This window comes from Felis catus, chromosome A1 (genome assembly GCF_018350175.1).
Source record: "Felis catus isolate Fca126 chromosome A1, F.catus_Fca126_mat1.0, whole genome shotgun sequence".
In the NCBI taxonomy this organism is placed as follows: domain Eukaryota; kingdom Metazoa; phylum Chordata; class Mammalia; order Carnivora; family Felidae; genus Felis; species Felis catus.
Genome location: NC_058368.1, coordinates 173647132 through 173671155, shown reverse-complemented (window position 1 = coordinate 173671155; position 24024 = coordinate 173647132). Strand labels below are relative to the sequence as shown.

Here is a 24024-nt window from a genome sequence, read left to right as displayed (position 1 = left end):
CTGTATAGTCTCCTAGCTGGTGTCTTGTTCTCTTTCATGCCCTCTGCAATTAATGCTTCTCACAGACAGAATGACACTCCCATTGAATTTAGAATTAAAGCTCTTCATTGGTGATTCTCAACCCTGTACAGTAGAATCACCTGAAAGTTCTCACTCCCCTAGGAAAAAATTTATGCCTAAGTTACATTTTCAGAGAGTGATTAAATTGCTTGGGGTAGAGGTCTAGGCATCTGTAGATTCCTCTCAGGTACTTCTGATACGCAAGTTAGGCTGAGAAGCACCGCCCTGGATGAATGTTCTCTTCCTTGCCTACTTCTCAGACATTATCTGCTAACTTGCTAAGTTCATTCTGTCTCAGAAGTGTCCCCTACTTTTGTTTTTTAAACATTTTCAAGTAAACTCTCTACTTAGATTTACAGAAAAGTTTTAAAAATAGTACACAACTTCCCATATTTTCTTTACTGGGTGTTCCTTATCAACATTCTTACATTATTATTTCATGCCTTTGTTACACTTATTGAACCAACACTGATACGTTATTATCAACTAAAGTTCATACTTCAGTCTGATTTCCTTAGTTTTTGATGTTTTCTTAAAGTTTTTTTTTTTCTTTAAGTTCATTTATTAAATTTGGGAGAGACAGATACAGCACAAGTCAAGGAGGGAGGGAGGGAGGGAGGGAGGGAGAGAGAGAGAGAGAGAGAGAGAGAGAGAGAGAGAGAATATCCCAAGCAGACTTCTGTGCTGCCAGGGCAGGGCCTGATGTAGGACTCGAACCCCTGAAACCAGTCGCAAGATCATGACCTGAGCCAAAACCAAGAGTGTATTGCTTAACTGACTGAGCCACCCAGGTGCCCCCTAATGTGTTTCTGTTCCAGGATCCCATCTAGGATACCACATTATACTTAGTAGCCAAATTGCTTGGGCTCCTCTTGGCTGCCACAGCTTCTTAGACTTTCCTTGTTTTTGATGACCTTGAGAGTTTTCAGGAGTACTGGTCAGGTATTTTGTAGAATGTCCCTCGATTGGGATTTGCCTGATGTTTTTTTCATGATTAGGCTAGGGTTATGGATTTTTTGAAGGAAGAACACAAAGGTAAAATGCTTATTACATCTTATCAAGGATGCATACTGTCAACAGGATTTATCACCATTGACCTTGATCACCTGATCACCTGGTTGAGGTAGTGTCTGTTGGGTTTCTCCACTATAAAGTTAATGTTTTCCCGTTCTTTTCCATACCATACTCTTTGGAAAGAAGTTACTGCACACAGCTCACACTTGAGTAGAGAATTATGTTCCACCTCCTTGAAGGGATAGTATCCACACAATTATTTGGAGTTGTTCTGCGTAGGCTGTTTGTCTACTCTCCCCCATTTATTTATTCAATTATGTATTTATATGGACTCGTGGATATTTAATTTGTATTCAGGATTATAATCCATTACTACTTTATTTTGTTACTCAAATTGTATCATCTTTGGCCACTGGGAGCTATTTGGGTTGATTCCTGTATCTCTTTATATACCCCCATCATTGTGGGGTTCTTTTGAGCACTTCCTTACTTCCTGGGAGTATGAAATTCTCTGAGGTCATCCTATATATTTCCTGCCCCAGTCCTAAGATCCTCTCTTTCTCTAAGGAGCCTGGTTCCTTTTTTTGGAGAATAGTATTAGCAACCAAACTCTGAGCATTATGTGTGCTTGCTACTTACTGGAATGTGTGTTGTTGCCTCTAGGCCCTCTCAGCTGATGGAACAAGGACATACATGTGTATATACTCAGTTATCTGCTTCTCTCTGTAACCATTCTATATTAAGCTAAACATGAGTTGATTCAGATGTCTCCCAACTCTAATCCATTACCACATGGATCATTCTAGCCTTCTCCCCTTGGTTATCTGTAACTTCCCACCTCAACACAGAGAAAACTGTTTCCCCCCACCCACATCTGTTTACTTAATTTTTCAGTTCCGGTATATGTATATAGATTTAGTGGCTTCAGAACTCATACCCCATGGCAAACAACTTTATCAGCTAGAGATTGCACTTATGTGCGGTTTCTTTTGCCTTTAGCCTTTCAGACCCCACTCATTTCCACAGTTAGGTCAGCAACTCTCCCCTCCACCCTCTTCAAAGAGGTTGTTTTATATATTTATAATACAATTAAATTCTTTTGTCACAGACTGTATTCCATCCTAGGATCTTCTGACCTTTTAAACGATTTTTTTAAGTTTACATGCATTAAGATTCACTCTGCCATAAAGTTCTCTGGGTTTTGACAAATGCATAATGTCATATATCCATTTGTCTCAGAGTTTTTGCATTTGTTGTCCTGCTGCCTAGGATACTTTCCCTGCATATTTTTCCATGGCTGGGCCCTAATCTTTCATCAGCTTTCTGCTGAAATGTTTGCTCCTTGTAGAGGCCTTCCTTGAACACCTATTCCGAAGGAATACCCTACCCTAAAATTTTGTTCATTTATTTGCTCTGTGTGTCTGGTTTGCTTTGGTAAGTCTGCCTCCAGTAGGATGTAAACTGAATGAGACCAGGTATTATGTTTGTATCTGGATTTCTAGAATACTGGATTGGTGAACATCTGTTGCTAGATGAATAAATTACACCTGTCCTAGGTGTGTCTAGCATTGCTTAGTCCTAGTGCATGTTTCCAATACTCAACAGTAGTGATTGAAAGCAGGCTTGTTCACTTGGGCATCCAGTTTACCCTGATTCACCACTTACAAAAGAGTTTTGCTTGTAAATTAGGTTAAGTGTTTCAGTATTGAAGATGTGCAGTTACTCTGTTCTCTCTGCAATGTTTCTAACTCCTTTTTTAAAAAGTTAATAAGTGGTGCACCTTGGTGGCTCAGTCTGTTAAGGGGCCAACTTTGGCTCATGTCATCTCATAGTTCCTGGGTTCAAGCCCCATGTCAGGCTCTGTGCTGACAGTGCGAAGCCTAGAGTGTGCTTCAGATTCTGTTTCTCTTTCTCTCTCTGCCCCTCCCCTCATTTGCTCTCTGTCTCTCTGTTTCTCAAAAATAAACATTAAAAAAATTTTTTTTAAGTTAATAAATGACATAATATAGTCTCTGGTTCTACGTAGAATTGTGCAATACCGTGAATTTCCCAGTCTGGCTGTGCATTAGAATCAGCTCAGGAGCTTTTTAAAAAAAAAAAAAAAAAAAAAAATTTCCATCTCTGACTTCTTAATTTTCAGGAAGGTTCTGCAAATTTGTGTTTTTAACAGCCAGCTTAACATGTAGTCAGAACGTTTGGGATTTTAAAGCCCCAGGGTTTTTTGTTTTTTTTTTTAATATTTTTTTTTCAACGTTTATTTATTTTTGGGACAGAGAGAGACAGAGCATGAACGGGGGAGGGGCAGAGAGAGAGGGAGACACAGAATTGGAAACAGGCTCCAAGCTCTGAGCCATCAGACCAGAGCCTGATGTGGGGCTCGAACTCACGGACCGTGAGATCGTGACCTGGCTGAAGTCGGACGCTTAACCGACTGCGCCACCCAGGCGCCCCTAAAGCCCCAGGGTTTTAATAGTTGAGATCTGGTGAAAATGTCTAAAGGTTTCAGCTTATAGCAACAGTTATTAAAGCTTATACAAAAAGGGTCGGTTTAATTTATACTAACTTTTTCTATAACTTATAAAGTCCTCACTGTGTTGTGTGCTAAGTACAGGGGAGCATTATATATAGATGAATCACAGACAGTGCTCTCAAGGAGCCTGTATCCTCTGATAAGGCAATAGAATGGGTATAAATAATGATGGTAGAAAGTAGAAAATAATAGGTACATAAGAGAGAAAACAATTTTAGTTTTTAAAGATCGAGTGGCCATTACACCCTGAGAAGAAGGCAGAAGTAGAGTCTAATTCTTAAAGAGAATATGTACAGAAGAGGAGGGAACCCTGGACATCGCAGTCTTCTGCAGAAGGCTGTGAGGAAATTGGAAGTTAAGAAGGAGCCTATTATAAGCCAGAAGGCAGTAGCCAAATTGGTCAGAGGCCTAGAATGGTCAGGAACTAAAGTCCTTACTGTCAGAGCTGTCAAAGCCAGTGGTACTCAATAGAGCTTTTCAATTTCAGTTTTGAAATTTGCACAGTATTTTATTATTTTCTTAGTCTTAAATTATTTTTTAAATTTTTTTTTGAGAGAGAGAGCACGTGAGTGGGGGAAAGGGACAGAGAGGAAGAGAGAATCCCAAATAGGCTCCATGCTCAACCTCACATGAACTCAAATTGTGAGTTCATGACCTGAGCCAAAATCAAGACTTGGGCCAAGCTTAACCAACTGTGCCACCCAGGTGCCCCATGGTACTTTAAACATTAAAAAAAATCAAAATTTGTTGTGGGACTTTTAAAAAGTAAACAATTTTGGGGTGCCTGGGTGGCTCAGTCGGTTGAGCATCCGACTGTGGCTCAAGTCATGACCTTGCAATTTGTGGATTCAAGCCCTGCATTAGGCTCTGTGCTGACAGCTCAGGGCCTGGAGCCTACTTTGGATTCTGTCTCCCTCTCTCTCTGCCCCTCCCTGGCTTGCATTCTGTCTCTCTCTCTCTCTCAAAAATAAACAAACATTGAAAATTTTCAGGGGTGCCTCAGTTAAGCATGACTCTTTTTTTTTTTTTTTTTTAAACGTTTATTTTTGAGAGAGAGAGAGCACGAGCAGGGGAGGAGCAGAGAGAGATGGAAACAGAATCTGAAGCAGGCTCCAGGCTCTGAGCTGTCAGCACAGAGCCCAGGGCGGGGCTCAAACCCCGGAACCAGGAGATCATGACCTAAGTTAAGCCAAAGTCTGACGCTTAACTGAGTGAGTCACCCAGGAGCCCATGCTTCTGACTCTTGATTTCGGCTCAGGTCATGAACTCACAATTTGAGTTCAGGCTCCCTCATCAGGCTCTGTGCTAACAGTGCAGAATCTACTTGGGATTCTCTTTACCTCTCTCTCTGCCCCTCCCCTGCTTGATCTGTTTCTCTCTCAAATAAAGAAACTTCAAAAAAAATTTTTTAATAAAAATAAATAATTGCATACCTAACTAATCCAGACTTCTAGGTGTTTGTTTGTTTGTTTGTTTGTTTTTAAGCTCTGGAAAGGGCAACCAGCCCAAACTAAGTCCTTCATGGTGCACATAAAGGGAGCTAAAATCTTTTAGAATTAAATCCTAAAGAGTTAAAATGTGTCTGGTCCATGGTTATGGGGTCAGAATCAATGTAAGAACCTTAGGCTCCTGATTCAGAAGTGCATGTTAACACATTTTTGTGAGATTGAGATCAATGTCTTTCTTCTGTTGCTTGCTGGTTGTTAGGAGAAATTTCTTGAGCATAGAGACTGTATCATCTCCATTATCATCTCCGTATCTCTTGGATGTAGTAAATAACACACAGAATAGACAGTAACAATAGACATTTGTTACATGAAAGGATGGATGGATGGATGGATTTGGCTTTTGTATTAGTCCTCAAAAAAAAGTCTAGGATTTAGCTTTGTGGAAATTCTGGTCATTAGATGTACATATGAACTGTTAGATTTATTAAGTATTGGACACCAAAAGGGAAACAGTTAGCAAATAATCTAGAAAGAGAGGCTGGGGCCACATTATAGGAGTACTTGAATGTTAAGCTAAAGATTTTGGAATGTATTATCCAATCAACTGAAAAGTTTTGAGCCAAGGAGTGATACACATACATGCATGCACACACATATACATGATAGGAAGAATAGTTAGAAGGAGAGAGAAGAATTATTTTGACAGTTCACTTGAAGTGTTGATTAAAGATGCTGGCTGTGAGAAGGGAAATGTGGTTACAGATGTATATAGAAAATGGCCAGAACTTTATTGCTGATGAAGCGTGGAATTCAAGGGAATAGAATACTCAAAAATGAAGCTGAGGTTCCAGATGTCATCTTTGCCTATATATTTTGGAGGGTGATAGTGTCATTAACATATGTAGTGGTTTTAAATGATGCATTTGAGGTACTGATGCCACATGTGGGTGAAAATGTTGAATAGGCTATTGGAAATGTGCTGCTAAACTTCAGAAGAGATGGCGGGCCCAGAAATTGTTTAGGAGTCATCTGAGTAGAAAGGGTGGTTGAAGTCTAAGGATTAAATGACATTGCCAGGGCATCTGGGTGGCTCAGTCAGTTAAGTGTCCGACTTGATTTCAGCTCGGGTCCTGAGATTGAGCCCCATGTTGGACTCCCCACTGAGCATGGATCCTAAAATATTCTCTCTCTCTCTCTCTCTCTCTCGCTCGCTCGCTCGCTCCCCCCCAACCTCTCTTCCTCCCTCCCTCCCTCTCTTCCTCCCTCCCTCCCTCCTTCCTTCCTTCTGCCCCTCTCTCCCACTCACTCTCTCTTAAATATATATATATATATATATATATATATATATATATATATATATATATATATATATATATATATGAGATTGCCAGGGAGGGAGGTATAGAGAGACAAAAATCAGGGACACATCCATAGGGAAATTCCATTTAAGAGAGGTAGAAGAGGAGCCAGAGAAGAAACAAAGTGAAACCTGAGAATAGTCCAAGGAGAAGAGGGTAGGGGAAATACTTTTCATAGGGAAACATGAGTAACAAACTTTTTTTATTAAAAAAATTTTTTTTAATGTTTTTTATTTATTTTTGATGGAAAGAGAGAGCATGAGTGGGGGAGGAACAGAGAGAAAGGGAGACACAGAATTTGAAACAGGCTCCAGGCTCTAAGCTGTCAGCACAGAGCCCAGTGCGGGGCTCGAACTCACGGACTGTGAGATCATGACCTGAGCCAAAGTCGGACGCCCAACTGACTGAGCCACCCAGGTGCCCCAACAGACTTTTTTAAATAAAATGTTTTGGGGCACCTGGGTGGCTCAGTTAAGCGTCTGACTCTTGACCTCGGCTCAGGTCATGATCTCTCAGTTCATGGGATCGAGCCCTGCCTCGGACTCTGTGCTGACAATGTGGAGCCTGCTTGGGATTCTCTCTCTCTCCCTTTGTGCCCCTCCCCCACTCATGTGTGCTCTCTCTCAATTTTTTTTTAATTAAAAGAAAATAGTTTACACACAGTTCGTATTATAAGGTAGGTTATATGACAGTAGGTAAAATGACATTTGGGGTGCCTGGGTGACTCATTCAGTTAAGCATCCAACTTCCGCTCAGGTCATGATCTCACGGCTCATAAGTTCAAGCCCCGCATGGGGCTCTGTGCTGACAGCTCAGAGCCTGGAGCCTACTTTGGTTTCTGTGTCTCCCTCTCTCTCTGTCCCTCCCCTGCTTGCACTCTGTCTCTGTCTCTCTCAAAAATAGTAAAAAATCTAAAAAAAGGGGATGGTATTTTGCAGGAAACTTGTATTATTTTATTATGTATTAACAGAATTTTTGTTGAACATTAACAATATTCAACATATTTTTCTAGACCTAGTGGTTGAAGAAACCTTTATAATTTTTTTTTTAACGTGTATTTTTGAGAGAGTGAGAATGAGCAGGGGAAAGGCAGAGAGAGGAGACAGAGAATCTGAAGCAGACTCCAGGCTCTGAGCTGTCAGCACAGAGCCCCACATGAGACTCGAACCCACGAACCGTGAAATCATGACATGAGCTGAAGTTGGGCGCCTAACCTACTGAACTACCCAGGTGCCCCAAAATCTTTAAGTTTTTAAACTTCAGTTTGAGAGGAGAAATTGATTTTAATCAATAATCATCTTAATTGAAAGCCTTGAGGTTTTAAAGGGTAAGAAACTCCATGTTTTTGTTCTATGGCAGTAATACCTGCTATAACAGACTGGATAAATTCTGAACAGTGAAGTTTTTACCATACTGGAGCATTTACCTTCAGTACTTTTCAGTGTAGTTTCCCCACAACATTCATAAGTATTAGGGGTAAAAATATCTACATATTTACTGATGATTTTTCCCTAAGTAACTTTTTGGTTTTTCCTTCTTTTCAGGATCTGACTGGCATAGAATCTATGGATCAATGTCGCCATACCTTGGAACAGCATAACTGGAACATAGAGGTATAGTATGATTCGTTCTGAGCCTATTTTTTCCCCCTAGTTTGATAGTGAACCAAAGACATGTATTTTTCCACAACAGAAATCCTTTCTTCTCGTAGAAAATTTTTTTTAATTTACAACTCTTTAATCTTAAAAAGATTTGTGGGGAAGATAAAAATTATGATCAAAGCTTTATTATAAAATTTTATAAAAGATGGTGACCAGATCCTTCTGTGTAGTGTCCCTCCCTCTTATTTTTTTCTCAGTGGCTCTTTGGAAAAAGTTGGTTTTTATATATTTGGTTTGTAACCGGATACCTTAATGTGAACTTTCTTATTACATATTTCATATTTTTTTTTTTTTGGATTCTCTAGGTAGTTGTATCATCTGCAATTCAATGATTTTTTTCAGTATATAGATCTTTTGTTACTCTTACTTGATCATTGAATTGCTAGAACGTCCTAACAATGTCAATTAATAATGGTAATAGCAAACATCTTGTCCACCCTATAATGCCTCTGATGTTTTATTATTGAGTGTGATGTTAGTTGTTGTTTGGAGACAAATCACTAGAATTTAAGCTCCATGCAAGTAGAAATATATATATTTGGTTTTGTTAACTGCTGTCTTCCTAAGAGCATCTAAAACTGATCCCAGCACATCATAGACTCTCAATAAATATCTGCTGATTGTCTTCCAACCTTAGTATATTCATATGATATCTGGTGAGATTACTGTGTTTTAATTATAGTATGTTATTTGAATTGGGTGCTAGATTTCTGAAAATGTATTCCTAAACTTTGCAACAAACTTTTAAGCTCTGGAATTATACCAGAGAACAAGACTAATAGCCTACTCCCATGAAATTCTAGATATCATGAAATTCTAGATAATTTCAATTTGTAATAAATGCTGTGAATAAGATGAGTGTACGAAATGTAACAGGATCTGGGAAGTTATTTTAAATAAGGTGGTGAAGGGGCACCTGGGTAGCTCGGTTGGTTGAGCCCCCGACTTTGGCTCAGGTCATGATCTTACGGTTCGTTAATTCAGGCTCCACATTAGGCTTTCTGCTGTCAGTGCAGAGCCTGCTTTAGATCCTCTGTCCTTTCTCTGCCCTTACCCTGCTTGCTCTCTCTCTCTCAAAAATAAATAAACATTTAAAAAATAAATAGGATGGTAAAGAAAGGCATTTCTGAGGAGGTTGTATTTGAGCTGACACCCAAATAATGAAAAGGGATGATGAATGTGAAAATCTTGGGGGGATTTTCTGCATTTCAGGCAGAGGAAATGATGATCTGTATGATGATTTTGTGCTATCTCCTTGTTAGATTTTTATTTCAAGCATAAGGTGGCTTTATTAGATCACGGGCTTGATAAAATGAATTGAGAAGGGTATATATATAGCGCAGATTTGAAAGAAAGCACTTGAAACTTTGTTTCTGCCAGTTCTCTATTAACTTTTTCATGTTTTCCCCATCATTCACAATTTCTTTGTTACATCTTTTTATTTATTTATTTTTTTTAAGTTTCCTTATTTTCGAGAGAGTGAGCGGGGAAGGGGCAGAGTGAGAGGGAGAGAATCTTGATGCTGTCAGTGTGAAGCCTGACTTGGGGCTTGATCCCATGAACTGTGAGATCATTACCTGAGCCAAAATCAAGAGTTGAATGTTTAACCAACTGAGCCATCCAGGCACCTCTTAGCTACATTACATGTTTCTTGATGAGCTTTCCTAGGAGATGCTTTTTTCTTAGATATTTCCAAGGTTTTTAGCATAGGCTATACAAAGTAGCATGTTTGCTACTCTCTTTTGTATCTGTTCTATTATCCTCTCATTGTTTTTATTATATATGTATTTTTTTAAATGAGACTTGCTGGAGACTGGTTTATTTTAATGTGTTTGGTTTATAAAAAGCTCTTGTATTTATCAGTTCTTATTTTCTTCTTTCTTTTTTATTTTTTTAAGAAAAATCTGTTCACCCTTTTGTAGATTCATATTCTTTTTCTTAGCATTTGATTTTTATAGCTTGGTTAATTTATTTGTATTCTTCCTTGCATTGAAGGCTGTGAATTTTCAGAAGAAAATACATTTTTAAAGTTTTGATTTTCTTCTTTGACCCAAGGGTGGAACATATTTGGAGTTTGTAGTAGCTCGTTCTTTTGTTTTTTGTTTACCTTTTCATATCAGTCTTTCATTTTATTTCATATAGGTATTTATTGAGATCCTTACAGCTTTTTTTTTTATTTAAAAAAAGTTTTTTTTTTTTTTAACGTTTATTTTTTGAGAGACACAGAGAGACAGAGCATGAGCGGGAAAGGGGCAGAGAGAGAGGGCGACACAGAATCCGAAGCAGGCTCCAGGCTCCGAGCTGTCAGCACAGAGTCCAACACGGAGCTCAAACTCAAGAACCTCAAGATCATGACCTGAGCCAAAGTCGGATGCTCAACCGACTGAGCCACCCAGGCGCCCCGAGGTCCTTACAGCTTAATAATGTTCCATTAACATTATGAAATATATTTTTTTAATTAAATGTTTTAAACTTAGAGAAAATAGAGATAAGGGGAACAACCACGTACCTTCCATCCAGCTCCTGAAAGCCAGACATTTTGCACTACTTGTTTAAAATTTCTTTGAAACAAATATGGATAAACTTAAACCCCGTGTAAGTTGCTTACATGTCATCCCTGTGCAACACCCTACCTTTCTATTCCTTCTTTCTGAGAAGTAACCACTGTTGGCAACTAGATGTTTATCAAGGAATGTGGGTTTTTATTGGATAAAGGTTCGTGTCTGTATTCAGTCAAGCTTATTACATGTATAATTAAAATTTGCTATTTCTTTTCTGTTTACTTAATGAGACTACTGGACATGATGAACTTGAATGTGGTTTCATAGATTTCTTTATTTCTTACTGATGATGTTTTTTTCCTAATTATAAAAATAATACATGTCTTCCCAGAATTTGAAACACAAGAGTTGATAAAATTGAAAATGAAAGTTCTTGGTAATCACACTTAAAATAACCACGTTTGATGTTTTAATGTATGTCCTTCCGGACCTTCTTATATGTGCTGGAAATATATGTATATGCTTTTCCAGTGTTAAAAACAAATATATCAAAGAAATGCTTATTTTTTGTACATGCTGTGAAAGGGCAGTCCATGGTGCAGATAAAAAGCATTAATACATTTTATGTCTATTTTCGGGGAAATACTTCCTTACTCTTGTATAGTTTGACTACTTTATTTGACACAGAAAGACAAGTGGCTGTTAGAGTTTTTTTATAATATCTTTTAATATCAGATGATGCTTTTTGTTTAAATTCTACTTTGATGGATTAATACTGTTGCCCCTGCTTTTCTTTATTTTTTTTTTAATGTTTATTTATTTATTTTGGGGAATAGGGAAAGCAGAGAGAGAGGGAGACAGAGGATCTTAAGCAGTCTGCACTGACAGTGAAGAGCCTGACCTGGCGCTTGAACCCACAAACCATGTGATTATGACCTGAGCCAAAACCAAGAGTTGGACGCTCAACCATCTGAGCCACCCAGCCACCCCACTGCTTTTCTTTATTGATTTTCAGTTACCTGGTATAATGTCAACCATCCTTTAATAGGAAACAACTTATCAAAATATTAGAAGCTTTTTGCAAAAATAACTGCACATGTGCATACCCACACAAAGAATTCCAAAAAACTTAAAGAATTAAAGCTGTAAAAAATAAATAAATAAATAAAAAAGGAAGTAAGTGTTCTCCCTTAATTCCACCACTTCTTAGATAGCTGGTGTTAAGTTTTAGTGTATAGCCTTTCAGACTTTCTAAGTTTTTTTTAATGTTTTTATATACTGGAGAGAGGGCACGCACGCACACGTGTGCACGCAAGTTGGGGAAGGGCAGAGAAAGATAGGGAGAGACAGGATCTGAAGCAGGCTCCAGGCTCTGTGCTGTCAGCACAGATTCTGATGTGGGGCTCGAACCGACAAACCGTGAGATCATGACCTAAGCCAAAGTCATACACTTAACTGACTGAACCACCCAATGCCCCACCTTTCAGACTTTTTATATGCATTTAGATGACTACATAAATTGAAGTATAATTTTCTTGTTACACAGGTGGGATTATGCCACCTTTACAGCTTTTTTCACTTAAATCTGTTTCGGTAACTCATAAAAATAATACATGAACTATATTAAAATAATTCTAGTTTTAAAAAGTTTAAAGCCTAAGATGAAATATGAAAAAAAATCCCATTCGGATCACTTTCCTACTGCAATCTTTTAGTCCTAAATCTCCAACATAGTGATATTAACAATTTTTTATTTGTTTCCACATACTTTTATGCCTGTCTAAAACTCTATGTATATTTTCCCCGAAATAAACCAGAGGTTCTCAGACTTTGTGGTGTCACTCTTTATACTTAAGAATTATTGGGAACCTGGGGGTGCCTGGGTGGCTCAGTTGGTTAGACATCCAACTTCGGCTCAGGTCAGGATCTCGCGGTTCATGGGTTTGAGCCCTGCATTGGGCTTTGTGCTGACAGCTCAGAGGCTGGAGCCTTCTTTAGATTCTGTGTCTTCCTCTCTCTCTGCCCCTCCCCCACTCATGGTCTCTCTGACTTTCAAGAATAAATAAACATGAAAAAAAAAGAATTATTGGGAATCAGGACACCTAGGTGGCTCAGTCAGTCAAGTGTCTGACTTGGGCTCAGGTCATGATCTCATTGTTAGTGAGTTTGAGCCCCACATCAGGCTCTCTGCTGTCAGCACAGAGCCCGTCTCCATCCTCTGTTCTCCCTCTGTGCCCCACCCCCACTTGTGCACGTGCTCTCTCTGTGACTCTCTCTTTCAAAATAAGTAAACTTAAAAAAAAAAAAATTATTGGGAACCTCCATAGAGCTTTTTATATGTGGGTTATATCAGTTGATATATTAACATATTACAAATTAAAACAAAAATTTTTTAGTTCATCTTAAAAATAATAAACTCATTACATGTTAACATAAATTTTTGCAAATCTCTTTAATGTTTGGCTAAATAGAGAAAAAAACTGTGACGCTTGGGTGGCTCAGTCAGTTGAGCGTCCAACTTTGGCTCAGGTCATGATCTCATGGTCTGTGGGTTTGAGCTCTGTGCTGACAGCTCAGATCCTGGAGCCTGCTTCAGATTCTGTGTGTCCCTCTCTCTCTGCCCCTCCCCCACTTGCACTCTGTCTCAAAAATAAACAAACATTAAAAATAAGTAAAAAATAAAGAGAAAAAACTAGATTTTCTTATCTGCTTCTGCCTCTGATCTCTTGTGATACATAATTTTATTTTTAAATTAAAAAAATTTTTTTTTAAGTTTGTTTATTTTGAGAGAGAGGGAGAGAAAATTCTAAGCAGGCTCCATGCTGTCAAGGGGAGCCTGTTACGGGCTCAAACTCATGAACCATCATGATCTGAACTAAAATCAAGAGTGGACCGCTTAACCGATTGAGCCACCCAAGGCACTCCATGATGCGTAGTTTTGAAGTGTATGAGGAACATCCAGTTTCACATAAGATATAGTTGGAAATGGGAAGAGTATTTCAATAGCCTTTTCAGATAACCATGGATGTTCTTTGATAGTGTGATAAGTTTCTTAAAGGTTAGTTGTAATATGGAATTTGAAACCATACCAAGGAACTTTTCATTCTCTTTTACGTTGAAATCTATTGATCTGTCTTGCACTTTTTTTTTTTTAAGTTTCTTACGGTCTTTTTTTAAGTTTATTTTTAGAGAGAACACACATGCACGCACACCTGTGCAAGCAGGGAAGGGGCAGAGAGAGAGGGAGTAAGAGTATCCCAAGCAGGCTCCACACTGTCAGTGCAGAGCCCAATGTGTGGGGCTCGATGTTGCTTACATTTCATCCCTATCCAACCCCCCACCTCCTTTCTATTCCTTCTTTCTGAGAAGTAACCACTGTTGACAGCTAGGTGTTTATCAAGAAATGTGGCTCACCAAATGTGAGATTATGACCTGAGCTGAAGTCAAGAGTCAGACGCTTAACTGGCTGAGCCATCCAAGCCACGCTACGAATGGTCTTTTTAATGTAGTTAGTAGACCCTTTCACGCACAATTTTCTGAGAGGCATCACTTTTCTTCAGTTCTTTTTTTGAGGTCTAGTCTTAATTTTTATTTGTTTTAATTAAAAATGTTTTTTCTTGGTGCACCTGGATGGCTGCTTGGGATTCTCTGTCTCCCTCTCTCTCTCTGCTTCTCTCATCCTCTCTCTCTCTCTCAATAAACTTAAAAAAATGTTTTTTATTGAGGTATAATTGACATGTAACGTTATTAGTTTCAGTTGCACAACATAATGATTATTTTTATATATTGCAAAATAATCACCACAGTAAGTCTGGTTACTATCTCAACATACATAGTTACAGACTTTATTCTTGTGATGAAAACTTCTAAGATCTAGTCAGTTCATTACCTCCCCCGGCATCCTTGAAGCCCCCTGGCTACTCTAGCCTCTCTTTGGCTTTGTGCCTTGAGCCTGACTTGGAGAGAATATTTGGGGATAGGTGGGCTTCAGGATGCTGGATCCAGTCATCTTTTTCTTTCTTTCTTTTTTTTTTTTTTTTTTTAATGTTATTTATTTTTGAGACAGAGACAGAGCATGAACAGGGGAGGGGCAGAGAGTGAGGGAGACACAGAATCTGAAGCAGGCTCCAGGCTCTAAGCTGTCAGCACATAGCCCGATGCGGGGCTTGAACTCACAGACTCTGAGTCTGAGATCATGACCTGAGCTGAAGTTGGACGCTTAACCGACTGAGCCACCCAGGCGCCCCAGTCATCTTTTTCTTAAGTTATACGTTTAGTCCTTTCACATGTTGAACTTCCCCCATATCTGTTTCCCAAAAATGTTCCTTAAAGGCCATCATGAGTCAGAAATGGAACTGGCGGCAGCAGCTATCAGATGAGCTATCTTGTGTCGGCCACCTGCTTTCTCCTCCCATTACTTCTCTAAGTATTGTTGTCTTCTCTAGAAAGCCAAACCACGAGCACCAGTTCACGCATCTAGCAAGGTAGTGCTGGTGGTTGACATGAGGCTCTCAGTTCCTTGGCATGTGAAATGCTCCATAGGACTGCTTGAGTATCCTCCCACCATGGCAGTTGACTTCGCGGTTAACTTGACTCATATCAGTGTTAAGACTACATCTGGTCTCTCCTTTGCTGTCCTGGGCCTCGTGCTTTCTTTGTCACTCCCCTCCCACAGGGTCCTACTGAAAAGTGGTTGATGTGTCTTGCACTTTGTGAGGATTTTTGACTGTAGCTTGATTTCATTACTTCAAGCATTCATTATTTGGAAAATATTGTTCACTGAATTAATACAGATCTTCCAAATGTTGTTGCATTTTACCATATACATAATTTCATGTGTTAAAAGCACCACCAAACTAATCAAAAAAGCTTTTAAGAGGTATTAGGAAATTGGCAGGTTTACAGTGGCAGATATAAGTTTGCAAATTCTAATTTATAATTGACAATAATTGCTGTTAGTTGTGGGTTTTAAATTAACAGCTTTATTATTGATATGTAATTCACATACCAAACAGTTCACCCATTTCAAATGTGAAATTCAGTAGTTTTTAGTATATTCACATTGTTGCGCATCCATTACCCCCATCAGTTTTAAAATATTTTCCCAAAAATGTTTTAAAATATTGAGAACCCCCTCGCCCCCGCAAAATAATCCATGCCCTTTAGCTATTACCCTGCTGCTTCTATCCCTCCCTGCCCCTAAGCAACTACTAATCTACTTTCCATTTATAGATTTCCCTTTTCTGTACTTCCATATGAATGGAATCATAGTATGTGGTCTTTTGTGACTGGCTTCTTTTACTTAAGATAATATTGTCAAGATTCATCCACGTTGTAGCATGTATCCGTACTGCATGCCTTTTTTTGTGTTGTGGTAAAATGTACACAACATAAAAGTTTGCCATTTTTTTAAGTTTATTGTTTAATTTATATCCAAGTTGGTTAGCATATAGTGCAACAGTGATTTCAGGAGTAGATTCCTTAATGCCCCTTACCCATCCCCTCCTCCCACAATCCCTCCAGCAACCCTCTGCTTGTTTTCTATATTTAAGAGTCTGTTATGTTTTGTCCCCCTCCCTGTTTTTATATTCTTTTTGCTTCCCTTATGTTCATCTGTTTTGTATCTAAAAGTCCTCATATGAGTGAAGTCATATGATATTTGTCTTTTCTGACTAATTTCCCTTAGCATAATACCCTCTATTTCCATCCACGTAGTTGCAAATGGCAAGATTTCATTCTTTTTGATTGCCGTGTAATACTCCATTGATTGCCATGTATACTGCATACACACACACACACACCACATCTTTATCCATTCATCTATTGATGGACATTTGGGTTCTTTCCATACTTTGGCTATTGTCAATAGCACTGCTATAAACATTGGGTGTATGTGCCCCTTCAAAACAGTGCACCTATATCTCTTGGGTAAATACCCAGTAGTGCAGTTGCTGGGTCATAGGGTAGTTCTATTTTTAATTTTTTTAGGAACCCCCATACTGTTTTCCAGAGTGGCTGCGCCAGTTTGCATTCCTACCAGCAGTTGCAAAGAGATCCTCTTTCTCTGCACCCTCGCCAACATCTGTTTGTTGCCTGAGTTGTTAATGTTAGCCATTCTGACAGGTGTGAGGTGGTATCTCATTGTGGTTTTGATTTGTATTTCCCTGATGATGAATGATGTTGAGCATCATTTCATATGTCAGTTGGCCATCTGGATGTCTTCTTTGGAGAAGTGTCTCTTCATTTCTTTGGCCAGTTTCTTCATTGGATTATGTGGTTTTTTGGGTGTTGAGTTTGAGAAGTTCTTTATAGATTTTGGATACTAACCCTTTATCTGACAGGTCATTTGCAAATATCTTTTCCCATTCTGTCGATTGCCTTTTAGTTTTGCTGATTGTTTTCTTTGCTGTGCAGACGCTTTTTATTTTGATAAGGTCCCAATAGTTCATTTTTGCGTTTGTTTCCCTTGCCTCTGGAGAGGTGTTGAGTAAGAAGTTGCTGCAGCCAAGGTCAAAGAAGTTTTTGCCTGCTTTCTCCTCTAGGGTTTTCATGGCTTCCTATCTTACATTTAGAGCTTTTATCCATTTTGAGTTTATTTTTGTGTATGTTGTAAGAAAGTAGTCTAGGTTAATTTTTCTGCATGTTGCTGTCCAGTTTTCCCAGCACCACTTGCTGAAGAGACTGTCTTTCTTCCATTGGATATTCCTTCCTGGTTTGTCAAAGATTAGTTGGCCATACGTTTGTGGATCTATTCTGTGTTCTGTATTGTGTTCCGTTGATCTGAGTGTCTGTTTTTGTGCCAGTACCATACTGTCTTGATGATTACAGCTTTGTAATACATCTTGAAGTGAGACATTGTGACGCATTCAGCTTCGGTTTTCATTTTCAAGATTGCTTTGTCTATTCAGGGTTTTTCTGGATCCATACAAATTTTAGAATTGTTTTAGTTCTTTGAAGAATGCTGCTGGTGTTATTTTGATAGGGATTGCAAAAGTTTACCATTTTAATCATTTTAAGATTACAATTTTGTTGCATTACGTACATTATTGTGCAGCCATTACCACTATCTGTTTTCAGAATTTTTTCATCTTCCCAAATTGAAACTCTGTACCCATTAAACGATTATTTCCCATTATCCCCTTTCCCTGCCTCTGGTAACCACAATTCCACATTTTATCTTTATAAAATTTGACTATTTTAGATACCTGATGTAAGAGGCATCAAACAGTATTTGTCCTTTTGTGTCTGGCTTATTTCACTTAGCATTATGTTTTCAAGATTTATCCACGTCATGGTGTGTATCAGTACTTCATTCCTTTTTATTGTCAAATCATATTCCTTTGTATGAATATACCACAGTGTCTTCATTCATTAGTTGATAAACGCTTGGACTGTTCCCACTTTAATCTATTATCAGTAATGTTGCAGGGAACGTTAGTGTGCAAGTTTTTGTGGAGATGGATGTTTTCATGTCTCTTGGGTGTATAGCTAGGAGTAGAATTGCTGGCTCCTATGACAACTCTATGTTTAACCTTTTGAAGAACTGCCAGACTCTTTCCAAAGAGGCACACTATTTTACATTCCAGTAGTAGTGGATAAGGGGTCCAATTTCTCCACATGTCACGAACATTTGTTAATATCTGTCTTTTAAAATTTAATTTTTAATGTTTTTATTTATTTTTGAAGGAGGGAGAGAGAGACAGAGCATGAGTGGGGGAAGAACAGAGAGAGGGAGACACAGAATTCGAAGCAGGCTCCAGGCTCCGAGCTGTCAGCACAGAGCCCATTGCGGGGCTTGAACTCACGAACTGTGAGATCACGACCTGAGCCGAAGTCGGACGCTTAACTGACTGAGCCATCCAGGCACCCCAATATCTGTCTTTCATATGATAGCCTTTTAGTGGGTGTGAAGTAGTATCTTGTGGTTTTGGTTTGCATTTTTCTAATGGCTAATGATGATAGAGCATCTTTTCACGTGTTTGTTGGTTGTTTGTAAATCATCTTTGGAGAGCATCTATTCAAGTCCTTTGCCCATTTTTAAATTGGGTTATTGTCTTTTTGATGATGAGTTGTAAGCGTTCTTAATATATTCTAGATGCTGCACTCTTATCAGATATATGATTTGTAAATCTTTTCTCCTGTTCTGTGGGTTGACTTTTGACTCTTTTGATAGTGTCCTTTGATGCACAAAAGTTTTCAGTTTTTTTGTTGTTTTGTTTTTAAAGTAAGCTCCATGCCCAATGTGGAGCTTGAACTCCCAGCCCTGAGTTCAAGAGTCAACATGCTTTTCCAACTGAGCCAGCCAGGTGCCCCAAACGTTTTCAGCTTTGATGGAAGTCCCAGTTTATCTAATGTTTTTCTTTTGTTGTTTGTGCTTTTACCATCATGTCTAAGGAACAATTGCCTAATCCAGGGTCATGAAGATTTTCACCTATGTCTTCTTTTAAGAATTTTATAATTTCAGCTCTTACATTTACGTCTTTGATGTGTTTTGAGTTAATTTGTGTATATAATATGATTTAAGGGTTCAAGTTCATTCTTTTGCATGTTAGCGTCCAGTTGTCCCAGCATCATTTGTTGATAGACTGTTCTTTCCACATCAAATTGTGCCTTTATACTTGAAAATATGAAAACTTAGAGAACTGCCTGGCGTTAGCCGCACTGCAAAATTTAAAGCCAACTATCATGGTGAGAGAACACTCAAGTCCTCACTTCTTACAGCAACTGTAGTTTCCCAAAACCACTCTCAGGTTTGATAATTCACTAGAAGAGTTAACTAAAAGCTATTATACTCATGGTTACGATTTATTGTAGGGAAAGGGTATAGATTAAAATCAGCTAAAGGAAGAGACCTATAAGGCAGAATGTTGAGTTCTAAGCACAAAGCTTCAGTATTCCTCTTTCATGCAGTCAGAATGCATTATCCTTCTGGCAAAGATTTGTGACATTATTTATGAAGTATTGCCAGTCAGGGAAGCTTACCTCAGCTTCAGTGTCCAGAGTTTTCATTGGGTCTTATTTACACAGTATAATTGTTTTTGATTGATTACCTATGATTGAACTCAGTCTCTAGGTCAACTGATACTGCATTACCCACAGTCCCCACCCTAAACCCCATGGTTGATCTTTCTGGGGTGGCAGTCTACCCTATCAGGTACAGATTATCTCCCAGAATCCAGAGCCAAATACCAGATCTTTTTTTGGACACAGTGAAATTTTTTACTACACTGGGACAAGTATCCATTTTCTGGGGCAGAGTTAATAAGAGAATAAGGTGTTTTACTGAATATCCTCTGTCAGGATTATATTAGGATCTTTATGTATGTACATCTTACTAAATTTTCAAATTCACCCTGAGAAATACTGTTCCTCCTTTTTGCATATGAGGAAACTGAGGCTCGTAAGCCAAGTGACTATTGTGAGTGGTAGAGCTAAGATTCAGACCTAAGTTTCTGTTCCAAAGCCAAGCCCTCCACCAAACACTGCTCATCAGAGTTGCTCCATCAGACCGCTCTAGGGGCACTTCCTACATTGTATTCTCTGTGGATGGCTTTCCTTCACACAGTGAAGCACCTTGGATCCCAGCCACTCTAAATAATACATACCATCTGAATAAAAGCAGTAGTGTTTACTGCACAAATGGAGCTTTCAGATAAATTTCTTGGACTCCTCTACTGTGAATTCTGGAGCCATCACCACACATTGCCTCCCAGCAAAGCAACTTAAAGGTCTATGAAGATATACTCATCATATAACCTGTTTTGAAGTACCAAGCAATGGTGTTACTTTTAGGTTGATTTGAGCAACACTGAAACTCTTGCTGCTCTTTTTTTCTTCTCAGGCTGCTGTACAGGACCGATTGAATGAACAAGAGGGTGTACCAAGTGTTTTCAACCCACCTCCATCCCGACCCTTGCAAGTTAATACAGCTGACCACAGGATCTACAGCTATGTTGTCTCAAGACCACAACCAAGGGCAAGTTATTTTATAGCTGGAATTTCCCCTTTGTTTGTTTCATAAGTCCATTCACTAGGTTATGTTGATCTCTGTATGATAGGAGCAAAGGAAATATTCAGAATGTAAACCTATTAGGTAGATCTGGCTTCTTGGTAGATATGTTGGGTTTATCATCTTGATTCTTCAATGAATTGATACAGTAACTATCTTTTTTTATTTTTTTTTTATTTTTTTTTATTTTTGGCTCTTTGTTAGTTATTTGAAGTTTGTGCACCTTATTTGAGTACACAATTTTATTTACATGTCTGAAAATATTGGCTGCATGTTCAATAGATTTATCACTTTTTTAAAAAAATATTTTATTTTTTAAGTAATCTCTACACCTCACGTGGAGCTCGAACTCACAACCATGAGATCAAGAGTTGTATGCTCTAGCACCTGAGCCAGGCACTCTTAAATCTTTCCATTTTAAGTTAAAATGTTTACTGGATTCTTTGTTGCTTCATTTTACTTAATTGTAAGCTACTTCTAGGGAAGTTACTTGGAATCTTTGTGGGAGCCTTAGCCATATCATTAAAATTCATCTTGAAGGGCTAGTAGCAGGGAGGTGATAAGTGGTTCATTTAAGAATGCTCCGGTGTACCAGGTATTTTGCTGTTGGGGATCCAGATATGAATAAGAGCCAGTCCTCCCCCTTCAAATTGTTCTCATAGTCTAATTAGGAAAGTCAGATATGTATAGTGATGATGAACTCTAGAGAACTTTTTAGAGTTTCTCTTTCTTACTCTTGGAATTACACTCAAACTCTTACACTTGGATTTAGAATTCCAAGAAAGCACTCACTTTAACTTTGCAGCAGTTAGAATTTACTCCGTTATCACACTTTAAGACTTTGCTTTTAAGCAGTCTCCACACTGACCATTGGGCTCAAACCCAGAATCCTGAGATCAAGAGTCACACGCTCTTACCAACTGAGCCAACCAGGCGCCCCATCATACTTTTTTTGTGGAATACTTGACAACATTTTAAAAATGGAGTTTCTAAGTAGTTGCTTTGGGGTATTCTTTTTTTTTTTTTAATTTTTTTTTTCAACGTTTATTTATTTTTGGGACAGAGAGAGACAGAGCATGAACGGGCGAGGGGCAGAGAGAGAGGGAGACACAGAATCAGAAACAGGCTCCAGGCTCTGAGCCATCAGCCCAGAGCCCGACGCGGGGCTCGAACTCACGGACCGCGAGATCGTGACCTGGCTGAAGTCAGACGCTTAACTGACTGCGCCACCCAGGCGCCCCACTTTGGGGTATTCTGAAGTGGAAGAAAACAAGTTCCTAGAGCAGTTACATGACTCAAGAAATTCTGTATATGTCTAATGTTTCCGCCATTATTTTGGGACTCTTATGTCAGCCATGGGGCTCCAGAGCTCCCTGGCCATAGACACAGGGAAAGTCTCAGGTTAACACAATGTGACATATAAGAAATGTTTTGTAAATGATAGAGCCCCTACATAGTTAATAATAACAGCAATAATCAACATTGCTAAAATTATAATTAGTATTATTACTAAGATTAACGGTCATATGGAGATTTATAATTGTGGTTTATGTAATTATTTCTCATTTATATACAAATGTCCAAAGTAGTAATTGTGGTTATTGTTATTTCTGTATACCATATTTTAATGTATAAATTTGAAAAGGAAAGAATTGGGACACCTGGGTGGCTCAGTCGGTTAAGCATCTGACTTCGGCTCAGGTCACGATCTCGTGGTCCGTGAGTTCGAGCCCTGCGTCGGGCTCTGGGCTGATGGCTCAGAGCCTGGCCTGCTTCCGATTCTGTGTCTCCCTCTCTCTCTGCCCCTCCCCCGTTCATGCTCTGTCTCTCTCTGTCTCAAAAATAAATAAAAACGTTAAAAAAAAATTTAAAAAGGAAAGAATGAATACTTATGATTTAGGTAGGCAAACTTGTAATTAAATTTGACAATATAAATAGTTGCAGAATTGAAGCACTGAAGCAGATTTAATACAAAAATTATGTGATAAAATAAAAATATGATAGTATTAGATGAAATGAGATGAAAGGCAGTAAGTCTTTAAGAAGGATGATGTGACCAGGAAGAGGGAAGTGTATTGCAGTGGAGGAATCATGCAAAAGAACAAAAAAAGAGTGAAAATTTGAACTAGCCATCTGCGGAGTATTAGAGATTGAGAGAATGGTGTCTAACTTTGTTTTTGGAATTTCAGGGGCTGCTTGGATGGGGTTATTACTTGATAATGCTTCCATTCCGGTTTACCTATTACACAATACTTGATATATTTAGGTATGTACATTTGTATTTATATGTTAGTAGAAATAGGGTAGACTTTGGAGCTGAAACATAGACCAGAATAGTAAGGTTTATGCTTTGTCAGTTTTGACTTGCCAATTGATCATCAGATTGAATACTCTTTTAGAACACTCTAATACTGTAGTATGACAATATTTTAAATTGTTCAAACATAACAGATGTTGTGAAATGGAACTGTTTTAAAGTAACCCTGTAAAGTAGTCTTGCCTATCTTTCTCAAGATCAGTCTACCTATGTTTATCATTATCCTCCCTCTTCCCACCATGTTTGTCACCTTTACATTCCCTAGTGAATCTTCACACCCTTTTCTTTCTAACCACCATTATCTACCAGCTTCACACCCCTTGTAACTTTTACCCTAAACCATCTAACTATATCTGACGACTCATAATCCCAAAAAATGTTCTTGCTCTTAGAATACCCATTTTTCTCTACATCTCCCACAACACTTTTACCTCTCTGGACACTCCTGTACATTCCCCTCTGTCCTGACAGCTCATTGGTTGCTGGCACTGGCACCCTTCCATATATATACCCCCTTGCTTTACACTTTCACTTTTCTTCTCACTTCCTTCATGTGCCATTCAGAGAGCTCAGTACTGGAAGACAGAGAGGGGCCAGGCCTACAAAATGTCAAAGGAGCCCAAGTTTCTGGCATTAGTCGTGGGGCATCTGGTCTATAACTAAGTAGTAAATGAACCCACACCTAGGCTTTATGAGGAACTACTAAAATGTTTTATGGGCATTTAGGCCAACCGATGGAGCTGGAATATGTGGTCTGGGCCTTGCATACAGGGCAACCTGTGCTTCCCCTGATGCATGGAATAGCTTTGCCTTGCTCTAGGGAGCAGAGGCTGGAGATGAGGACCCAGCAGGTGTAGAAGTGCAAGGATCAGATAAGACTACTTGGTGCTTTAGGAGTCTGCCTGCTTAATGGCTTCCTTTTGCTTTAGCAAAGTTCTTATTGGTTATCAGTTAATCAGTTGGTACTCTTTGCATCCTGTTTTATTTGAGAATGGACACATATAAACTGTTAAAATCGTAACAGACTGAATTGAGATCTTTTTTTAAAAAAGCTGATCGTCCTGAATTATGTAGGCCATGAGAATATATTACAGTTAAAAAAGTTACAGCCTTTATCCATTCATTC

General features: G+C 38.7%; 1 protein-coding gene across 2 annotated transcripts in view; it reads left to right on the top strand.

The window, feature by feature from the left end:
• FAF2 (Fas associated factor family member 2) overlaps positions 1-24024 on the top strand; it is a 78323-nt gene that overhangs the window by 38791 nt on the left and 15508 nt on the right. For both annotated transcript variants that reach the window (XM_003981228.5, XR_002161678.2), the window contains exons 2-4: positions 7955-8023; positions 20414-20548; positions 22771-22847. In XM_003981228.5, the coding sequence (XP_003981277.1) occupies positions 7955-8023; positions 20414-20548; positions 22771-22847 (281 nt within the window). The remainder of the gene's footprint in view (positions 1-7954; positions 8024-20413; positions 20549-22770; positions 22848-24024) is intronic.